Genomic DNA, 23672 nt, shown 5'->3' on the forward strand with positions numbered 1-23672 from the left:
CTGGGGTCTATCTGTGACCCCCTCTCATCTAGCAACATGGGAAGGGCAGAGAAGTCATGACCAAACTGAGGTTGAGAGGCCAGGTCTTTTGTTTCTCTCGTGCCTGTGGTCCAGAACCTCAAAAGTATTTAGTCTCCTAACTTCCATTGATTTCAATGGAAGTAAGGGCCCTACATAACTTTGGGGATCTGGGCTTATGTCCCTATTTCTCTCATGTTTTGTTATGAGGTATGGAAAATAAAGGAGGAAAGAAATGCCGGAGCTGTGCTGAGACAGGGAGAAATGGGTAGCAAAAGGTGTGAAGGTTAACAAGTGGCTTACGAGAACAGTTACTACACAAAGTGCATGGTCAGCCTCACGTGCCAGAACAGAAAAGTGGCTGCTTTCCTTTCCTCTGTCCCTTAGGCTAACTTCCTTCTGACATGTGCATGTCATTTCTCCCTGCCTGTTAACCTTTAAGCTGATCCAAACATGGGGCAAGGCTGATATCCAGTAGCCATATATGCACCAAAATACATCCTGGAGCTGCATTCCAATGAGAAAGCAACATCCTCTGAAGATATTTTCCTTGGAGAGGGCAGGTGTTTGTCATGATTCCTATTTTAAGTGCCCTAGAAACAGATACTTCCTTAGTCTTCTCACCTTTATAGCTAAGGTGGCTTATCGGCAACTCAAATATCTTAACAGAAAATCAGAGTGTTACTAATGTGTGAGTTCTCCTAGCAGCCCCAAAATCAAAGAGGAATCGACATGGGTTCCAAATATGAATGGAGTGTTGGACTGAGTGAACTAATATCTTTGAAACAAATACCTAAGAAATGTTTGGATGAAATGGACATCTTTACAGACATTTGGTCTGCATTTCTGAAATGTAGATGATTAAATCCATATTGTTGGCTTCTTCCCCCTCTGCACTATGTCTCTCTTTACATCTTGCAAGAAATTTATGAACAAAGTTATTGTAAATCTGTTCTATCTGTCTTGTCACTTAGATTCTTTTCAGAAATGTTGCTTTGCCAATGTAGATAAACAATCTCCTGCAGGATTAACACATACTACTTAAAATTCAAAATACAATGGAAGGCCACAAAAATGCCTTGAGGAAAGAAGTTCTGGAGCTCTTTAAAATCTCACTGGTGACGGTAAAAAGAAGGGTTTCAGAGGAACAGCCGTGTTAGTCTGTATTCGCAAAAAGAAAAGGAGGCCTTGTGGCACCTTAGAGACTAACAAATTTACTTGAGCATAAGCTTTCGTGAGCTACAGCTCACTTCATCGGATGCATTCAGTGGAAAATACAATGGGGAGATTTATATACATAGAGAACATGAAACACTGGGTGCTACCATACACACTGTAAGGAGAGTGATCACTTAGGTGAGCTATTACCAGCAGGAGAGTGTTGGGGGGAACCTTTTGTAGTGATAATCAAGGTGGGCCATTTCCAGCTGTTGACAAGAACTTCTGAGGAACAGTGGGGGGTGGGATAAACATGGGGAAATAGTTTTACTTTGTGTAATGACCCATCCACTCCCAGTCTCTATTCAAGCCTAAGTTAATTGTATCCAGTTTGCAAATTAATTCCAATTCAGCAGTCTCTCGTTGGAGTCTGTTTTTGAAGATTTTTTGTTGAAGTATTGCCACTTTTAAGTCTATAATCGAGTGACCAGAGAAATTGAAGTGTTCTCCAACTGGTTTTTGAATGTTATAATTCTTGACGTCTGATTTGTGTCCATTTATTCTTTTACGTAGAGACTGTCCAGTTTGTCCAATGTACATGGCAGAGGGGCACTGCTGGTTCATGATGGCATGTATCACATTGGTAGATGGGCAGGTGAACGAGCCTCTGATATTGTGGCTGATGTGATTAGGCCCTATGATGGTGTCCCCTGAATAGATCTGTGGACACAGTTGGCAACAGGCTTTGTTGCAAGGATAGATTCCTGGGTTGGTGGTTCTGTTGTGTGGTGTGTGGTTGCTGGTGAGTATTTGCTTCAGGTTGGGGGGCTGCTGTAAGCAAGGACTGGCCTGTCTCCCAAGATCTGTGAGAGTGATGGGTCATCCTTCAGGATAGGTTGTAGATCCTTGATGATGCGTTGGAGAGGTTTTAGTTGGGGGCTGAAGGTGATGGCTAGTGGCGTTCTGTTATTTTCTTTGTTGGGCCTGTCCTGTAGTAGGTGACTTCTGGGTACTCTTCTGGCTCTGTCAGTCTGTTTCTTCACTTCAGCAGGTGGGTATTGTAGTTGTAAGAATGCTTGATAGAGATCTTGTAGGTGTTTGTCTCTGTCTGAGGGGTTGGAGCAAATGCGGTTGTATCGTAGAGCTTGGCTGTAGACAATGGATCATGTGGTGTGGTCTGGATGAAAGCTGGAGGCATGTAGGTAGGAACAGCGGTCAGTAGGTTTCCGGTATAGGGTGGTGTTTATGTGACCATCGCTTATTAGCACCGTAGTGTTCAGGAAGTGGATCTCTTGTGTGGACTGGTCCAGGCTGAGGTTGATGGTGGGATGGAAATTGTTGAAATCATGGTGGAATTCCTCAAGGGCTTCTTTTCCATGGGTCCAGATGATGAAGATGTCATCAATATAGCGCAAGTAGAGTAGGGGCATTAGGGGACGAGAGCTGAGGAAGCGTTGTTCTAAGTCAGCCATAAAAATGTTGGCATATTGTGGGTCCATGCGGGTACCCATAGCAGTGCCGCTGATTTGAAGGTATACATTGTCCCCAAATGTGAAATAGTTGTGGGTGAGGACAAAGTCACAAAGTTCAGCCACCAGGTTTGCCATGACATTATCGGGGATACTGTTCCTGACGGCCTGTAGTCCATCTTTGTGTGGAATGTTGGTGTAGAGGGCTTCTACATTCATAGTGGCCAGGGTGGTGTTTTCTGGAAGATCACCGATGGATTGTAGTTTCCTCAGGAAGTCAGTGGTGTCTCGAAGATAGCTGGGAGTGCTGGTAGCATAGGGCCTGAGGAGGGAATCTACATAGCCAGACAATCCTGCTGTCAGGGTGCCAATGCCTGAGATGATGGGGCGTCCAAGGTTTCCAGGTTTATGGATCTTGGGTAGCAGACAGAATACCCCAGGTCGAGGTTCCAGGGGTGTGTCTTTGCGGATTTGTTCTTGTGCTTTTTCAGGGAGTTTCTTGAGCACATGCTATAGTTTCTTTTGGTAACCCTCAGTGGGATCAGAGCGTAATGGCTTGTAGAAAGTGGTGTTGGAGAGCTGCCGAGCAGCCTCTTGTTCATATTCCGACCTATTCATGATGACAACAGCACCTCCTTTGTCAGCCTTTTTGATTATGATGTCAGAGTTGTTTCTGAGGCTGTGGATGTCATTGTGTTCTGCACTGCTGAGGTTATGGGGCAAGTGATGCTGCTTTTCCACAATTTCAGCCTGTGCACGTTGGCGGAAGCACTCTATGTAGAAGTCCAGTCTGTTGTTTCGACTTTCAGGAGGAGTCCACTCAGAATCCTTCTTTTTGTAGTCTTGGTAGGAAGCTCTCTGTGGGTTAGTATGTTGTTCAGAGGTGTGTTGGAAATATTCCTTGAGTTGGAGGCATCAAAAATAGGATTCTAGGTCACCACAGAACTGTATCATGTTCATGGGGGTGGAGGGACAGAAGGAGAGGCCCCGAGATAGGACAGATTCTTCTGCTGGGCTGAGAGTATAGTTGGATAGATTAGCAATATTGCTGGGTGGGTTAAGGCAACCACTGTTGTGGCCCCTTGTGGCATGTAGTAGTTTAGATAGTTTAGTGTCCTTTTTCTTTTGTAGAGAAGCAAAGAATGTGTTGTAAATGGCTCATCTAGTTTTTGCAAAGTCCAGCCACGAGGAAGTTTGTGTGGAAGGTTGTTTTTTTATGAGAGTATCCAGTTTTGAGAGCTCATTTTTAATCTTTCCCTGTTTGCTGTAGAGGATGTTGATCAGGTGATTCCGCAGTTTCTTTGAGAGCGTGCGGCACAACCTGTCAGCATAGTCTGTGTGGTATGTAGATTGTTATGGATTTTTTACCTTCAGTCCTTTTGGTACGATGTCCATCTGTTTGCATTTGGAAAGGAAGATGATGTCTGTCTGTATCTGTATGAGTTTTTTCATGAAGTTGATAGATTTCCACTCCATACGGCTAAATTCAGTGCATTGCATAATGACAGGTTTCAGAGTAGCAGCAGTGTTAGTCTGTATTCGCAAAAAGAAAAGGAGGCCTTGTGGCACCTTAGAGACTAACAAATTTATTTGAGCATAAGCTTTTGTGAGCTACAGCTCACCTCATCGGATGCAGTCAGTGGAAAATACAGTGGGGAGATTTATATACATAGAGAACATGAAACAATGGGTGTTACCATACACACTGTAACCAGAGTGATCACTTAGGTGAGCTATTACCAGGAAGAGAGCGGGGGGGGGGGGGGAGCACGGCAGGGGGAACCTTTTGTAGTGATAATCAAGGTGGGCCATTTCCAGCTGTTGACAAGAACTTCTGAGGAACAGTGGGGGGTGGGATAAACATGGGGAAATAGTTTTACTTTGTGTAATGACCCATCCATTCCCAGTCTCTATTCAAGCCTAAGTTAATTGTATCCAGTTTTCAAATTAAAAAGAAGCTTATCTGAACCTTCTGGGTCTAGAGAAGGAGGCTGGAAATCTTAACAGCACAATCTTCTACATGGATTTCCAGTACTTCCTTTTACTGGTCATATTTTGAGCCAAGAAGCACAAAGCTGTGCAAAAATTACAAACTTGAAAACAGGGGTTTGAATTTCAAACTCACTCAAAGTTCAGGAGGGTTTGGATCCAGAGTTTTGGGTTAGCCCATTATTGAGTTAGGGATGAGATGCAAAATTAGGATCCAGATCCAGATCTGAATCTCTGACAAAATTTGACATACAGCTACTCAGAAGATGGGTGGTTGTTTTTTTTTTAATTTATTTTCTGTGTGAAAAATTTTGATTGAAAACATTTTCCCCATTTTAACTGATTTTGATTTTTCATGTTAACATTGAAAACCCCAAACTAACTTACTAAATAAATAACATTTAGTCTTTTAGTTGCTGAAAACCAAAACAAATTGTGGTTTGGGGATTTTGAATTTTTATAACAAAATCTCAAAAATTTTCAGACTATAGAAATTTTCTCATAAAGATGTCCATTGCAGTAAAAAGCCATTTTCCACTAAAAAACAAAAACAACCAACGAAATTTTAGAAGGAAAATTTTAAAACCAGCTCTACTGTGAGGGTGTTCAGATCTAGAGATTTTGGTATGGATCTGTTTTTAATTAAAATAAAAGCAAACTGTATTAGAACATTTCAGAACCTTAAACGGTTTTGTTCAAATGTGGTTCAAGAAATGGATGAAAGTTCACACGGGAAAGCAGAAATTGGTATATCTCCTGAACTGGTTCACCTAACCCTGCCTGAGACTCACTGTCTGTTTTTGTGAACTTCTTAAAGGCTCCAATTAAAATATGCATAGAATCATAGAATATCAGGGTTGGAAGGGACCTCAGGAGGTCATCTAGTCCAACCCCCTGCTCAAAGCAGGACCAATCCCCAATTAAATCATCCACAGAATGCACAGAACAGCAGGCTTTCTACTTCTTTATTCACAGTTCATACACAACTCTGATTAGACAAAGCCTCTGATTTTTAAAAAAATAACCTGTTAGATGATGATTGAGAAAAGTGAAGTCTTGGTCAGCTGGAGTTCTGGTAGCCAAGCCATAGTGAAAAAAAATCCAAAATGGCCATTAATCAGACACAGGAAACCACTGTTCATTACAAACTACATTTGCAGAGCCTTGGTTATAACAGTCTTACAGAGTGAGCCAGTTCAACCAATATGCTGAGAAGAAAGAAAGAAAGAATTTAATCAATCAAAATAAATAATTAAATATCTTAATTTAAAAAAAAATACAAACAATTCCAATCTGGTTATTTTATGGAGACACATTTTTAATGAGCCACATGTGAATGTGCAGACTCTTCTAATCTCATTGTATTTTGCTGGCTGTTACTTGTGCTCTCAGAGCCAGTTGATTTCTCAGCAACATTGTAAAGAGTGTAAGCATTTGCTTGTTTAAATAGCCCATTCTGAGGGAAGACTAGGGAGTTCATGGACTTTCTTCCAAGGTTTTGGAAAGTTCAGAACAAACTGACTGCTCTGTGCAATACTGTAGTCAGCCCTAAATGTCATCAGTCAATGGGCAAGATTCTGTTCTCAGCTGTGCTGGTGTGAATGCAGAGTAACTCCCCCAAAGTCACTGGAATTACTCTAGAGCTACATCTCTGTAACAGAGCAGATTCTGGCCTTATAAGTTGTCTCCAGTTCATTAGCTTTTTAATTGCAAACAAGGGCCTGATCCTAGGTTCCCCAATTTAAGGGTTTGCCAGTCTGGAGTCCCACTGAGGTCACTGCAGTTCCATACAGGAGCAAGGGGCTGATCAGGAGTGAAGCCGAGGCATGCTAGAGTTCAATTTTATTTGATCTTTTCAAACAACTATAAATCTCCAGATTTGATGAAGATTGGGAGCCTTCCTCTCCCTGATATGTAGCTAGCTAAATCAACTCAATCTTTTATATTTCATACAAAAGAATTGTCGCCCTTAATTTCTTAAAGTGATTCACCAATAAAGTGATCAGAACTAAGCAGATCTGTTCATACGACTGCCCATAGCACAAACTAATCATTTTGGAAAACAGTCCTAGTGCACAGTCAAAAGGGTCATTGATAAGGGTCATTGACAGCAGTGATATGAATCAGGGAACGAGTGGGACAAAGCCACCTTGCATGCGTTTGTGCTAGTATACTTGCCAACTTTCTAGCTAGGAGTGGGAGTTTCTCTGCTTCAGGTCTCCCTTCTAGCTCATCCTCCTTAAGGTTTTCAGGCCAACCTGCTGTCTAGAATGGGAGATGAACTTTGAAAGGTGATCAGTTTCACAAGCTCAAAAATAAATTGGGTATTTCTCCCCAATCTGGCATTCATAAGAGGCAACAGATTTCCACTCCCACCCATGGCTCTCAATCTAAATAAGCTGGCAAATATACAGTTAAGGTGAGAATATCTAAAACAATTCAGCGAGCTGTGAGGATTCTTTCTACGCTACAGAGTAGTTATCTGCCCCCTATCACTATAGCATCTGAGCACGTCTCCCCAGAGATCCGGTGGGCTTTTGGGTGAACGGCCCAGTTCATCTCTCATTCTCTCTCTTTTCCGTTTATGATTTGGATGAAGTGGAAACATGCAAATCATATGCCAAGCAGCATCTGCAAGTTTGACATATCCACTGACGCTCTCCTCACTAGCACCACATCAGTAATGAGCATCTTATAACCTCCTCCAGCCCTGTTAAAACAGAGGTTTTTGAATATATCTGCTAAGGAAATTTCTCCCATAGGGTCAAACTCTTTTTGCTTTCAGACAAAACCTCATTCCTACTACCTCAAGGTTCCCACTAGCAGTGTAATTTTGGATAGATCACATCAGAAAAAAAGTATCCTTGAAAAGGGCCAGAGAAGAACCAGTTCTGTACATTCCTAACCCATCTACTTGAATTTTTCAGCTCAATATCCTATTTTTTAAAGTTCCCAGTAAAATAGGTGGCTGATATTAACAAAAAAAAGATGAATAGTTGCAAATACTGATGATGATTGCCAATAATAATACTTGCTCCAGCTCTTGGGTTCAGATTCCAGAGGGGTTTTTACCCCCCTGTAGTTGCCTTATGTTTTCTCTAGGGAGAGGCAGATTTGGCCCTGACCAATACACTTTAACAGCTGAAGTCATGGGGATGCCAACCGGAAACATGATGAAGAATATCTCCTAAGACAACAAGGAGAGGAATCTGTGAACTGGGAATCCCCTGGGGATACTGAGCCCTTGCGGACGTCAGTTAGGATTTGCTGAGCCGCTTGGCCACATCTGCATACGCTTGCTCAATTTCTTTGTCCGCAGCACAGGTGTTGGTGAATTCATCCCTGGCATAAGCATTCTTCAGGTATTGCCATAGCCCCGTCATCTCTGTCGGGAACTCATAGTTGCGATATTTCTTAGCTACAATCTAGAGCAAAGACAAAAAAGAAACTTGCTGGTTTTAGGCTTTTAAACTTCATTCTTTTTGTTACACAACAGACAAGGGAGTCAAAAAGGGCAGGGTCCAATTGTACAAGCCATCAAAAGATCAACATTTCCTGACCATTACCATGCAAATACAGTACCTAGTCTAAGGGCTTGTTTGCACAAACACTTAGTTTGCAGCAAGCTGGGGCATAACCCTACCCCACCCTAGTATCCGTGTGGTCCAGGCTGCCATGCACTAAAAGTGTGCTTTGATCTTCACTGCTTTGAAAGAGGAGTAAATTAAAATGCACTAGGGAACTTTTAGTGTGTGGCAGCAGGGTACATGTAGACTCTGAGTGCGTAGCAGACTAGTGTGGGGTAGATTTATACCCCAGCTTGCTGTAAACTAAGTGTTCATGTAGGCAAGAAGTAAAAGAAGTCCAATACCACAGTGTGGTCACTGATGCCAAATCCTGACTTAGTAATAGCAAGCACTGTATCCAAAGACCCAACAGGCTCCACCATGGGTTTTTCCCTCATTCCTATGAACATCACCTCTAACAGCTGTGCTCCCTGGAATGGCATTATCAGATAAGAAGCCTGGTCGGATGACACTTTAAAAGGTAGATGGTTTAAAGGGTGTGAACTGAGAAAAGACTGAAAAAAATGAAATGTACTGCTTGGTCAAACAATCATGGCAGGGGATATAACCATCTACAAACAGTAGAAAGATATACACAATGAGGAGGGGAAATAACTGTTTAGAATGGTACAGGGCACCATGACTTAGATACCAAGAATTAGGGGCCTTACTAACATCTCATATTGAACTAGGAGTATTGGTGTAAACTGGGAAAAAACATCTGTGAATCAGGAAGTTTCCTATCTTTGAGATTTATTAGACTGGAAATCTCTGTAGAAGCCCAACCATTAAAGACATTTAGGCCTTGATTCAGCAAGTTACTTAAGCACATGCCTTACTTGCAATACGTATATAATCAATGGGACTAACTCATGTGCTTACGGTTAGATACATGCTTAAGTACCTTGCTAGACTGGGGCCTTTCGTCCTGATTGGGCAATGAATTTAATAATACACTGTATGTAACAATCCTGCAGTGACAGAATGGACAAATTGATTGGGCGGGAAGGATTAGTTAATTTATTGGGTCTTTCCCATCTCTAGTTTTTATGAGTGTAAAGTTACTCCTGAGCATAAAGGGAATTACATCCATATGTACTGTACAGCTCCCCTCTGTTTTCTAAAGTACTTATTAGAGTTTCCATCCATCTCAGGTTTTTCAGGACAGCTCTGTTCTTACAAGGGATTATGGTTTATTCTTATTACCAGGATCCCTTTGGCATACTCTAGGCAAAATCCATTTCTAAGTTGCATCTATGCAATCCCACTCCTTTCAGAAGTGTTTCACATGTGAACATAGAGGCTAGAACCCACTCATCAATTTAGGTTTCAGAGTAACAGCCGTGTTAGTCTGTATTTGCAAAAAGAAAAGGAGTACTTGTGGCACCTTAGAGACTAACCAATTTATTTGAGCATCAGCTTTCATGAGCTCACGAAAGCTTATGCTCAAATAAATTGGTTAGTCTCTAAGGTGCCACAAGTACTCCTTTTCTTTTTTCATCAATTTAGGTTGAGATGCACACAATTTCCAATGGAAGTCTTTAACCAAATGAGAACGTCCTTATATGACTACCTTTTTTTGACTACCTTTATGACTACCTTATATGACCTAAAACAATAGTCTGCAGCTATGCACGTCTATAAGAGATTTATAATTCTACAAGATCTGTTTACCTATCTTTCATTTTGCCTTAAGGAGATGGGAACTAGCAATAGGCCACACAATGAAAGCTTTAAGCATTAGCATTAAAATGTCTGGCTATGCCTCCATGAGGGAAGGTGAGCCAAAGAAAGTGCCTAACCAGTGAGAATATTATCACATTGCTTGTGTAAGTGACTTATGCATCACATTCTGTGTTCTCTTTTTATACGTGTAAGTCAGCACTCACCATGGCTTAGCTTATGTTTTGACTCATGGAGCCAAGGCAGATGCATGACTTGGCTCCACTTTCTAGCTCCTGGCTTGCCAATGTCTACCAGGTACTTGTTTTTTTTCTGAAGAAACATGTAATCTGATAAATTGAATAAATACAGCACTTAGAAGAGAGAATGATGTACATCCTTTGCACTACACCAGTGACCATTCTGTATCTTAAACCTGGGATCCCAGACTAACTTTCATTGTTAACTTTGCTATGTGAAATACCAGCTGAACAGCTGGTACATCTGAACAGCTCTTTTTAGGTTACACATGGGTGGGAATGGATGCATAGGGTAAAAATTCAGAGTGAGGAGACCTGCGGTTCTAATCCTGGATCTGCCACTGACTCACTGTGTGACACTGGACAAGTCACTTCAAGCTCTCTGTGTCTCAGTTTCCCCATCTATAAAAAATGGGGCAAATTATGCTTAGCCACTATTGTACAGTGCTTTAAGATCTGTGGAGAAAAGCAAAAGCATTAGCATACTAAGAGTATGTCTACACTGCAGTTACATACGTACAGCTGGCCAGTGCCATTTGACTCGGGCTTGCAGAGCTCAGGCTGTGGGACTGTTTAATTCTGCCGTAGACGTTCGAGCTCAGGCTGCAGCCTGAGCTCTGGGACCCTCCCAGCGCACTGTGTCCTAGAGCCTGGCTCTATCCCGAGCCTGAATGTCTACAATGCAATTAAATAGCCCCCGAGCCTGCGCCCTGTGAGCCCATGTCAGCTGGCACAGGCCAGCTGTGGGTTTTTAATCGTAGGATAGACATACCCTAAGTGTTAAGAATTCTTTTCATACATACGTAGTGCTACTTGATCAAGCATGTACACACAATCGTCAGAAAAAAATAAAAATAATTTATAAAATGGTCCAGTGGAAAGAAAGAATCTGGATGACGAGGGTTGGCAGCTGTCATGGTAGCTAGCTTTAAAAATAAACTTCCTATCAAGGGAAGCCAAAAGGTCACAATGCTTATACAACCCTATTTTATAAAACCAATGTGTGCAGAATGAGGGAGACAGGGGCACTGGCAAGATAATCAGTCCAAGGAGATGTGCGGTTTAGTTGAGAGAGCCAGGTGTGATTTGATACCAACGTGAAGAAACAAAAAGGAAATACAGTGACAGAGTGCAACAAGTGCAAAAGATTAAAGACAAAATATTTTTAAATAGTCCAAATTAAAAGCAAACTGGCCTGTACTGTATTAGCTGTGAGATCTGCTGGTACATTCCTAATAGCTAGCACAAGCTTCTGCTCTTTCCTCCCTGCAAACCCAGACACTAGGGAAAGAAGAAAGCTTTATATATATTGGCCTCAAGCCCTTCCTCTTTCCCCGGTCACTATCTGCCAGAGAGGTCCTTAGTCCATAACCCTGGACCTTCCCCTATTATGTATATTCTTGAGATTGGAGAATTGGACTCCACCAACCCAACAGTATCTGGAAGGGAGGAGAACTTCAGCTTGCTCTGACCCCTTTGACATCTACCGGCAGTGGGGCAGATAATGCTGTGTAGGAGAGATCTAGTGAATTTAATCAATCACCTCCCTTTTAACTCAGAGGAAGGGATCTAGCTGCTCAGCAGGCCCCATATCCTGTTAATGCACCTGCTAGACTTACGCTTGGTTGCCAGAGCAATGGGGGGAGTCCTGTTTGCTTTGCCTTAGTTGTGGCGGACATCTCACAGAACCCAAACACTGCGTACTTGCTGACGCAGGCTAGTGAATAGTGAGAGATGAAGTCTCTAGGGAGCTAGGAAGTACCATGCAATACCCCAGCCTGTTCTTCCCATCTCACAGTGCACTGGAGATGAGCGGGGGCCTTACATTAATGCACATTCTATCAAGTGTTTCTTCCTCTTTCCAATCAAAGAGTCTTTTTACATCTTGTTTAATTTTCTTTGCACTTTTGGCCAAGAACTTAGGACCTTACAAACTATTTACAGACCAGGCTCTTTCCTATAGAAAAGAAGGGACAGGCAGATAGAGCTACAGCATTGCTAGGATAGTTCAGGTTTACAGACCTGGGCATTTTACATTTGCTTGTCCATCAGATGAAGCCTTTTACCTTAACAACATGAAGTTTGGGCAGAAGGTTGCAATCTGCAAGCGTCAGCTCATCCCCATCCAGAAACTTGCGTTTAGACACTTTCTCCTCTTCAGTGCTGTCTGCATCAATTTCTTCAGGCAGAGGGATGTTCAGATAGTCATCCAGCTTCTTTAATGCCTTTGTCAAACCTCTCTCAAGGCCTTTGTCAATAAATAAATAGATAGGTGGGTGGGAAGAAAGAAAGGCTTAGAAACACTCTAATTGACACTGCCCCCCGTACCTACGAAGGTAAGGCCAGTTGCTCTGTTGTGGGGTTCTGTTTGTGCTGTATCTCCAGTGGAATCTGACTGTAAAGCAGCTACTGAGGATTGCCCCAGTCTAGACCTAGTCTTCCAGTGACACGTGGCTGTTAGGCACAGCCCCTCCCTCCTACCAGTATAGCAACAAAAAACGGACCCTGGAAGGAGGAAAAGAGGTGAGGTCATGATGTTCCTACACTGCAGTGATCCTAGGCTGTGTTTTTGGTGCACTGCAGCCATTGGATCTCAAGGTAGGTAGAACAGCTGTAGATTGTATGGGGTGAATGGCCTTGTACACATGGACTGGGCGATGCCCCGTCCATGTACACATGGACTGGGCGATGCCCCTGTACCTCCTCACACTGTTATTATTGAACATCCAGCAAAGAAGGTCAATGAATTGGAGCTCCCCGATTCCAAAAGCACTATTCTAGCTCTACAGTATTGCCATTAATATCAAATCTGGTTCAGTACTTCACGCTCACTTTTTCTTTCATGTGAATTCATTTAAGGTGGTAGGAATGTCTCAGAAGATGCCAACCATAGTGCTATGGCGACATGTTCTCCCAGTCACTTAGAAGATACAGTGTGATTGAAATGAAAGCCATTTAACAACAATTAAATGTGATGTCACACAAAACACTTATGATATACAGCCAGTTTCAAACCTCTTCCCATTTCAGAACTGAATTTGGGTCAAGTTCCCCTTTCAGAGAGGAAAATTTGGACTTTTCACTTTAAGACTTACTAAAGGCTAAATGCTGCAGTCAGTCCTTCCCCACACAGTAAATTCCTTTTGACTCCAGTGGGAGTTCTGCACTCAAAATGATGACAAGATATAGCATATAACAAAGGTGCCAAATTCTCCCACAAAAACATCAGTCCAGGTGCAAGATCTCTGTGTCTACACTTCACCATCATGAGAATGAACAAATTATAGATATTTTACTCATCCATCACAAACTGTAGTATTTGCCCCATGTGACTGAGTAGAATCATAGAATATCAGGGTTGCAAGGGACCTCAGAGGACATCTAGTCCAACCCCCTGCTCAAAGCAGGACCAATCCCCAACTAAATCATCCCAGACAGGGCTTTATCAAGCCTGACCTTAAAAACCTCTAAGGAAGGAGATTCCACCACCTCCCTAGGTAACCCATTCCAGTGCTTCACCACCCTCCTAGTGAAAAAGTTTTTCCTAATATCCAACCTAAACCACCCCCACTGCAACTTGAGACCATTACTCCTTGTTCTGTCATCTGCTACCACTGAGAACAGTCTAGATCCATCCTTTTTGGAATCCCCTTTCAGGTAGTTGAAAGCAGCTATCAAATCCCCCCTCATTCTTCTCTTCTACAGACTAAACATCCCCAGTTCCCTCAGCCTCTCCTCATAAGTCATGTACTCCAGCCCCCTAATCATTTTTGTTGCCCTCCGCTGGACTCTTTCCAATTTTTCCACATCCTTCTTGTAGTGTGAGGCCCAAAACTGGACACAGTACTCCAGATGAGGCCTCACCAATGTTGAACAGAGGGGAATGATCATGTCCCTCGATCGACTGACAATGCTCCCACTTATACAGCCCAAAATGCCATTAGCCTTCTTGACAACAAGGGCACTCTGTTGACTCATATCCAGCTTCTTGTCCAATGTAACCCCAAGGTCCTTTTCTGCAGTACTGCTGCCTAGCAGCTCAGTCCCTCGTCTGTAGCAGTGCATGGGATTCTTCTGTCCTAAGTCCAGGACTCAGCACTTGTCCTTGTTGAACCTCATCACATTTCTTTTGGCCCAATCCTCCAATTTGTCTAGGGCCATCTGTATCCTATCCCTACCCTCCAGCGTATGTACCACTCCTCCCAGTTTAGCATCATCTGCAAACTTGCTGAGAGTGCAATCCACGCCATCCTCCAGATCATTAATGAAGATATTGAACAAAACCAGCCCCAGGACCAACCCTTGGGGCACTCCGCTTGATACTGGCTGCCAACTAGACATGGAGCCATTGATCACTACCCATTGAGCCTGGTGATCAAGCCAGCTTTCTATCCACCTTATAGTCCATTCATCCAGCCCATGCTTCTTTAACTTACTGTCAAGAATACTGTGGGAGACTGTATCAAAAGCTTTGCTAAAGTCAAGGAATAACATGTTCACTGCTTTCCCCTCATCCACAGAGCCAGTTTTCTCGTCATAGAAGGCAATTAGATTAGTCAGGCATGACTTGCCCTTGGTGAATCCATGCTGACTGTTCCTGATCACTTTCCTCTCCTCTAAGTGCTTCAAAATGGATTCCTTGAGGACCTGCTTCATGATTTTTCCAGGGACTGAGGTGAGGCTGACTGGCCTGTAGTTCTCTGGATCCTCCTCCTTCCCTTTTTTAAAGATGGGCACTACATTAGCCTTTTTCCAGTTGTCTGGGATCTCCCCCGATCGCCATGAGTTTTCAAAGATAATGGCCAATGGCTCTGAAATCACATCCGCTAACTCCTTTACCACCCTTAGATGCAACGCATCCAGCCCCATGGACTTGTGCTCGTCCAGCTTTTCTAAATAGTCCTGAACCACTTCTTTCTCCATGGAGAGCTGGGTCACCTCCTCCCCATACTGTGCTCCCGGTGCAGTAGTCTTGGGAGCTGACCTTGTTCATGAAGACAGAGGCAAAAAAAGAATTGAGTAGAAATTTGCAAGTTTGCAAGTGATTACTTGGATTGAAAACTCTCTGGGACAGGGACCATCTTTTCATACTGGGTTTTTACAACACTTAGCATGATGAGGGTCCTGGTCCACCACTAGGCACTATGATAATACAAATAATTGATAATATTATAATGTGCAAAATAACAATGTGGCCCTAATGAGGATAAGGGCCAGTACCTCAGCTGATTTACACCAGCTGTAGCTCTGAAGCATTACACTTTTAGGCCCGATTCTGCACAGTTTTACACCGGTGAGCTACTTTACTCAATGCTTACATCTACATTTGTGGTGGGAGGTGTGATTCCCAGCTGGTGCAGACATACCTGCACTAGCCCTGCTCAAGCTAGCACACTAAAAATAGCAATGTAGCCTAGGTAGCACAGGGAGCGGTTTGGGCTAACCACCCAAGTATGTACCCAGGGTGTCAGGGTGGGTATGTATGGAGGCAGCTAGCCTGAGCTATCTCCCATGCTACCCTGGCTACACTGCTAGTCTTAGCTAGTGGGTATGTCTATGCAAACCAGGAATCACACTTGCCAAATCAAATGTAGATGTAGCCAATGAATGACGTTATGTATAAGTATTTTCAGAAGCAGGTCTTTAAACCCATCTTATGTGGTGCAAAGGGTACTCCTGAGGGAATTCTGCAACAAAAAATAAAAAATTCTGTGCCAGAAAATTTAAAATTCTGCACACAATATTTTAAAATTCTGCAATTTTTATTTCTCAAATAAATATGGAGGCTCCAGCATGGCAATGGGAGCACAGGCCACTGGCTGCACAGAGGTGAGAGCTCGCTATACTACTCCCCCCCAGGACACAGAGTCAGTGGTAAGGCTGCACCCAACCCTGATACAATGCAAGGACCGGGCCAGCCCCAGAAACACCCCAGGGCCCCTCCATGCCAGGTGCAACAGATGTGGGCAGGTAGGCTCAGCAAGGCATGATATAAAAGTAAAGGGACTTAGTGTGGGGGGGATCCAGGTGTGGGTTGAGCGAGTTCTCTGTGGGGCAATCTGGGTGCGGGAGGCACAGTGGGGGATCAGGGTACAGGGGGGATCTGGACACACAGGGGCTTGTTGGAGGGTTCTGGGTGCAACAGTAATAGGACTCTTCAGGGGGGGTCCAGATGAAGGTGGTTGGGGGCACCCAAAACATACTGCTGGGGAGGGTCGCATGACCACTCTTGTGGCTTCCCTTTGCTTCCCCATCAGAAAGTCATTTTTCTGTGGAGAAATGAAGAAATCTTCAAGGGACATAAATTCTACGCATGCACAATGGCACAGAAGTCCCCCTGGAGTAAAAGTGGCCTTAAAACAGCTGAAGAATTCACCTTGATATGGGGAACTCCACCAGCAGAAAGCTGACACAGGTGACTCTATCACCTCTGTTATCAGCCACACCTCCATCCCTGGCATGAGAGCAGAGATGATGTGTTTCAAGAGCATTCAGGGGGGAGGAGAGCATCGCTATGCCTGATCTTCCACTGGCATAACATCCATTACAGCCCTTCTGCCAGTGGTGGAAGTTAAAGTAGGCTGCCTGTTGCTCTCACTTCCACCAGGGTCTGCTGGCCATGGATCAAGGAACCACACCAATTCTCTGTTGCTGCCATGCTCGGACATAGTGGAGAATCATCATGGCATTACTGTTAGGACTGAGAAACCTACTACAATCCTAACTGAACCCTCCCGCCCCCAGCAAACATGTTAGGGAAGGTTAGAATTTCATGTCTGAAAGCAAAGACTCTAAAATGACTGAAGTGGTGCCATCTATAAAACAAAAGTGTTGCCATCCCTTATTTAATCAGCTCCCAAATTTAAATTTGACACTGACATTCTACTGTCAGATTCTGGCATTATTGTCTGTAATTGCCTGCAGCTGTGTTCTGCTACACTGCTCATATTGAAAGGTAATAAGGACATGCCGTTTAATATACCCTCATGTGGCAACAATGGAAATATTTTGCAATCTCTTTTTGTTTTGACCCATAACACCTGTTGAACAGAAAGTTTTCTTTCTCCCGGTCAGCACCAGATAATATTCTCTTATAGTGAACTCATTTGGAGACAGTGGAATTGAATTATTCCGATTTAACTCAATTTAGCTCACTTGGATTTTTGAAAACTGGCTTAACACTGAGCATTCTCCCGTATCCCCTGACAACCCAATAAAATCTTTGGTTTTGCTAGATCATCTGTTTTATATTTCCAATATGAGAAGACGGTATTGCACAACACCAGGAAAATGCATTAAGTGCGTTGTATGCTAGACTATAGAGTCAGAAAGGTGTGTTTATAAAAACAGGGCAGAGGTATTTTTAATGTAGCTCTTTTCTGGAACTCATTCATTTCTCTTGCTGCTATCACTATATCAATGTGTCTTAAGGCTCTCTCAGAAACAATGGCTGGAGTGATGCCTTTTGGTGAGAGCAGAAAATAACATGTATGTGAATTCTCCAGGGTTCTTTAACCTCTTCATACTTAGAAGGCATTTGCCTAGTAGAATAGCCATAGGAATGAGCACCAGTAGATCTGTGTTCTAATTCAGGGGCTCTATTTGGTCCTTGTAGGATCCCAGTATTTCTCACTAAAATCAATGGGGGAGCAATTCATATCCTGGTGTGAGAATTGTGACCATAACTTGTTGTGTGACCTTGGGCAAGTGAATTAGCCTCTCTAAGCCTTAGTTTCATTAAAATTCAGTTGTGGACCATCAAGCCAGATCTGTTATTCCAACAGGAGAGAACTGCCCCAATCCCAAACTGACTGATATAATGGTCAGTCCCTGATAAAGACCTGGGTTAAAATTTTCAAAAGCTCCTAAGGGAATTAGGAGCCAAAGTTCTATTTTCAGAAGTAATATAGGCACTTAGGATCAGATTTTAAGGGATTTAGGTGCCTAAAGATGCAAATGGCACCTAGCGAGATTTTCAAAAGTGCCTATGCACCTAATTCCCTTGGTGCATATCTGTATCGTGAAGTATCTAAATACCTTTGAAAATCTGGCCCTTAGAAGCCTGTTTCATTGAAAGTCAATGGGATTTAGGGTTTTAAGTGCCTAAGTCCTTTTTGAAAATGGGACTTAGGCTTCAACGTCACTTAGTTGCTGTTGAAAATGTTACCCCTGTTCACCACCTCCCAGACCTCCAGATCCAAATCCAGACACCAGATCCAGAGTGTGGACAGCTCTGTGAATGGAATCCATTCCCATGGTTATCATGGCAAGTATGAAAACCTGGGTCAACTGAGATAAATCATCTGCATGGACAATGAAAGCATTAAGCACAATCAGCATTGGGGATCACAGTGCCTACACAGTGAGTGACCTATTCAAGCTAACTACAGGTTCCAAGTTCACCTGCATCAGAGATCAGATATAAAATACATGATAACACCACCTCCTTTATTTCCCAGTGCCTCATGCTGGACAACATACCCAGCCAGGAACATTTTACTTCATTTGTGGTCCTGCAGTATCATCTATGACATTAGGGACTATACCTTTAAAAGTTAAGCTTTCCAGACAAAAGTCTGGGTGGGGCACTGTGAAGCTCTTGTTGTTATGCACAGCCAGTTGGAACCAGAGTACCAGACACAGAAGAAAGCAGAGCTTTTGCTAGTGTGTTAAGCGTTGATTGATCGCTGAACGCCACCTCTATCTAGCCAATCATACAAAAAGAGATTGGTAAAAAATTTCACACCATTCTTTGCAGTTTTCCTGTCCCACCCCCTTACAGTTTTTCACAACTTTGTCTAACAGCGCTTAGAAGCCAGAGAAATAACACTTAACGACCTCAAAGAAACCACAGAATATTTAATGCATGTATTACCATCTGCCAAATACACAGGGCGAGGTTCAGTTTAGCTGATGATACCAAATTTACAATGATATCCTGTTTGCAAGATAAGGTTACTCGGTGTTAAACAATGAAATCAACAAATCCTGACATGCACAGAATTATAAAGATCGTAACAAAAGTTAATAGTAACTGGCAAAATTCTGCTGTCAGATACACGGGCATAAATCTGGAGTAACTCCACAAGACCAACAAATTTACTCCATATTTACACCAGTTTAACCAAGAATAGAAAAGATTGGGAGAAAATTGTGATTTTGCACACTTTGCACCTCCATCTCATGGAGCCTTCCTATGGGAGGCTCCGGTGCGCTTCAGCTGCTATTTTTTCAATCTAAAATAAAGACTCCCTTTTTTCTCTTAATGAACTGCTGAAATTCAGTTTTCATGCTATTTTGTTTGTCACCTTCTCTAGTCACTTGGTGACTGGGCAACAAAATGGCAGATGAAATTCAGTGTTGATAAATGCACAGTAATGCACATTGGAAAACATAATCTCAACTATAAATATAAAATGATGGGGTCTAAATTAGCTGTTACCACTTAAGAAAGAGATCTTGGAGTCATTGTGGATAGTTCTCTGAAAACATCCACTCAATGTGCAGCGGCAGTCAAAAAAGCAGTCAGAATGTTGGGAATCATTAAGAAAGGGATGGATAAAACAGAAAGTATCATACTGCCTCTATATAAATCCATGGTAGGCCCACATCTTGAGTACTGCATACAGATGAGGTCGCCCCATCTCAAAAAAGATATATTGGAATTGGAAAAGGTTCAGAAAAGGGCAACAAAAATGATTAGGTGTATGGAACGGCTTCCATATGAGGAGAGATTAATAAGACTTGGACTTTTCAGCTTGGAAAAGAGATGACTAATGGGGGATATGATAGAGGTCTATAAAATCATGACTGGTATGGAGAAAGTAGATAAGAAAGTGTTATTTACTCCTTCTCACAACACCTGAACTAGGGGTTACCAAATGAAATTAACAAGCAGCAGGTTTAAAACAAACAAAAGGAAATATTTTTTTCACACAACACACAGTCAACCTGTGGAACTACTTGCCAGAGGATGTTGAAGGCCAAGACTATAACAGGGTTTAAAAAAGAACTAGATAAGTTCATGGAGGATAGGTCCATCAATGGCTATTAGCCAGGATTGGCAGGGATGCTGTCCCTAGCCTCTGTTTGCCAGAAGCTAGGAATAGGTGACAGGAGATGGATCACTTGGTGATTATCTGTTCTGTTCATTCCCTCTGGGGCACTTGGCATTGGCCACTATCGGAAGACAGGATACTGGGCTAGATGGACCTTTGGTCTGACCCAGTACGGCCATTCTCATGTTCTTAAGTGTCTGTGGTTGCAGGATCGGAACTTTAATTTGTATTTATTACAACGTGAGGTATCAAGGCCTAGGGGGTACAATATATGTATCTCTTTCTATGAGGGAATACCACTGAAACCACAGAGACAACAAAGCTTCTAAGTTGTCAAAACAAAACAACATGAATTCCTTTGTATTCGTCATGTGAAACCACCCCAGAATGACCCCGGCAGAACTGCAAGTTCCTTAATTGTCAAGCCCAAACGAGTTTAACAAACTATGATCTGTGTACAAAATGAGTTGTGCTTGCCGCAGCTACCCTGGGTAACTGATTGATGCTTTTTCTTTTTATTGCTCTTTTTGACCCCCCCCCTTCCCATTAAGATTTATCCCACAACACACGCAAATGAACTCGATGAAATATGCAATGAGGGAAAAGGTGGAACAGCACATAAATATTCGCAGTCTCACACAAACAACCTGAGATTTATTTTTCCTTTAAGAAAATAAACCACCTTCCTTGATCACTTCCAGATTCATGGTGTTTGATATTAGAAGAGATCCAATACTGTTTTCTGGCAGGAGAGGAAAAACAACTTAGGACCAGCAATTTAAGGTAAGAAAATAATATAATTCTACTAATCAAACAGCCTGATTAAAGACCAGGGATCCATATTGTCAACTCCTTCTCTCCCACTCACTCTACCAAACAGGCTCAAGGTCTGTATTATAACCTTTAACTAGACAGACTGGCCCTTTAACAAATGGATGCACTAAGACTGCAATGTGCCGTTTGCTGTAGTACACAGAGGATATTTTTGCCTTCCACTTTAAAAAAAAGTTGAGTTCCTTTTCTTTCTTCCTATTGTTTCTATATATCTTTAATTACAATGCATGTGATTAATGCCACCTGTGCTGATTCTGGGGTGGGCATCTTGCCCTGATCTTCTTTGCTTCTTAGAATATGTCTACACACACCCTGTGATTGCAACTTCTGTAGACATACCTGAGCTAGCTTTAATCTAGCTAGCGTGGGTACTGGAGCAGTGAAACCATGACAGCATGGGCTTCCGCATGTGCTGCACCAACCCACCCAGAACACTGGGTAACTACTTAGGCGCCTAGTGGGTGCTGGACCTCAGCCTGCTGTGGCTTCATTGCTCAGGTACGCAAGACAGCGAGAATAAAACTGGCTCGGATATGTCTACATGACCTGCAATTACAGTACAGGCATACTCTTAGTTTAAAGTCGCTTTTTCTCTTCTGTGCTATCCCCGTTTCCTGAGCTCTCTCTTCTAGGCACTCTCTCTCTCTCTCCTGCAAGTGCCTTAGTACTTTCTCCACTGCCTAATGAAGCCATTAATTACATTTAAGGTACAATTTTCAAGACGCACCGACGTGATTTAGGAGCCTATGTACCATTTTCCAAGTGATTTAGGAACTTACAAGGCTGCATCTCATTAGAAGTCAAAGGGCCTAAGTCACTTTGGCACTTTTGAAAATGTTACCCTACATCCTTATGTTGCTGCTTACGCCACAATCACAGGCCAATGAGGATGATACAGCCAGAGCTACTCTCCAAAGACTTGGGGCCACTTTGGCAAAACTGTCAGTTTCCAAGCACTGCATAGCAGCCCTGCTGGTGGATAGTGTGGAAGGAAGGGGCAGAAACTTCACCTCCCCTGGCTGCCCATAATGCCCTTAGTCAGAAGAAGGATGGTCCAGGGATGAGGGAGCTCCCCTGAGTCTTAGGAGACCTGTATTCCATTCCCAGCTTTTCTGCGTGACCTTGGGCAAGTCACTTAGTTTTTTCTGTGCCTCTGTTGCCAATCCATAAAATGAGGATAACAGCACTGCCCTGCCTCCCAGGTGTGTTGTGAGACTAAATACATTACAGACTGTGAGATGCTCTGATAATGGGGGGGCATACTGGTATCTAAGATAGACAGCTGCCCCCTTTTTCAGCTGTGCTGAACCCCCATAGAGGACTTTGCAATCTCCTCTCCCTGGACTTTCACCGCGGGGGCTCTACAACCAGGGTCTGTATTGTCAGGAGCAGTGAGGAGCCAGCCGTAAAAGGCTTGGGTCAGAGAAGGATCAAAAAGTTTGGCTGCTTCCTAGAAACTAATTTCAATGTATCTGAATCTGGAAATCTGGGAATATTAGACTCTTTTGTGAGGTTTCCCACTTTCAGCCAGGCTGAAAATATCACAAAAACAGGCTTTATCACAGTATTTTGGGTTTATTCCTAGATATAACCAGGTAGCACAGATGCATTTGAAATTCTTTTAAAAGAAAGATGGGTGAATTTTTTCAAGTCTCCGTAAAGCTTTACGTTTGATTCCGTTCCAGTTTGGGGCTGAAGATTCAAGTTTATTCCTAGCTCACTTGTCCTTTCTCTGGATTACAATGGAGGAGTAAAACACACTTAATCAAATGGTCCTACAGGGCCTATATGAAGAGAGCATCAGGAAGATATACAGAGAGGCTGTTCTGACCAGAGGAAACAGGACTTGGAAAGCAGTTAAAGAATGGATTAAAAAGGGTTCACTTCCAATGGTCTGGCACTTGTTTTAAGGCCAGGAGATGGCAAAAAGTAAAACCGCTGTTCTGTAATCGCTCCAGGTAAAACAACTGCTAACTTGTATTTCACAAAACATCTACACTCTGCAGGGAAAAACAGATGCCATTCCAGGACCACTTCCCAAAGGGCCTGATTCTGACCTCATTGGCACTAAGTTAATACTGGTGTCACTACATTTATTTCAGTGGGGTGACTCCTGATTTGCCCCAGGGTAGTGAAAGAAGAATGAGGCCCCGAATGTAATAAAGCCACAGAATTTATTCATAATGCAAGATTTTCACTCCAGCATCCCTATTTAGGTTGCTCTGTGTTAACTCAGACTACGCTGTGTTGTTTACTTATCAAACAACAAGAGATGCTTCTGGAACCAACAAAGCAGCACTAAGTGCAGAAATGTCCTGGGGAAAACGAGAAAAGGTTTAAGTGCACAGCTTAACTTTCAGTCACAGTGCTGTGGGGACCCCTTGTGTTCTAGTATTTAAGCAAAGAAAATTGCTCCTTGTATGTTTAAGTTTCTCTTTCTACTACGCACACAGTGGGCAAATTCTGCTCTCATTTACACCAGTGTAAATCCAGATGCACACCACTGATTTAAACCAAGTTACTCCACCCATACAGTGGTGTAGCTGACAGCAGAAATTGGCACAATAGGTAGAAATTGGTTACTATATGAATATATTCAGAATAATATTATATCCACATAGATATAAAAGGGCCTGATTCTCCTCTTGCACCAATTGC

At 42.8% G+C, this 23672-nt stretch overlaps 1 protein-coding gene across 3 annotated transcripts in view; it reads right to left on the minus strand.

Moving 5' to 3' along the window:
- Positions 1–5193: 5193 nt before the first annotated feature.
- CLIC5 (chloride intracellular channel 5) overlaps positions 5194–23672 on the minus strand; it is a 120883-nt gene continuing 102404 nt past the window's right edge. Inside the window, exons 5-7 of one of the 3 annotated variants that reach the window (XR_012157899.2) lie at positions 12189–12370; positions 7798–8059; positions 5194–5842 (exon numbers count right to left, since the gene is read on the minus strand). Coding sequence is in view for 2 of the 3 variants with exons in the window: in XM_073335788.2 (XP_073191889.1) it covers positions 7892–8059; positions 12189–12370 (350 nt within the window). In the remaining variant the exon portion in view is untranslated. Of the gene's footprint in view, positions 8060–12188; positions 12371–23672 lie in introns of all 3 variants that reach the window. The other 2 variants (XM_073335788.2, XM_073335787.2) reach the window with 2 other exon arrangements.

Source organism: Lepidochelys kempii, chromosome 3, assembly GCF_965140285.1.
Source record: "Lepidochelys kempii isolate rLepKem1 chromosome 3, rLepKem1.hap1, whole genome shotgun sequence".
Classification (NCBI taxonomy): domain Eukaryota; kingdom Metazoa; phylum Chordata; order Testudines; family Cheloniidae; genus Lepidochelys; species Lepidochelys kempii.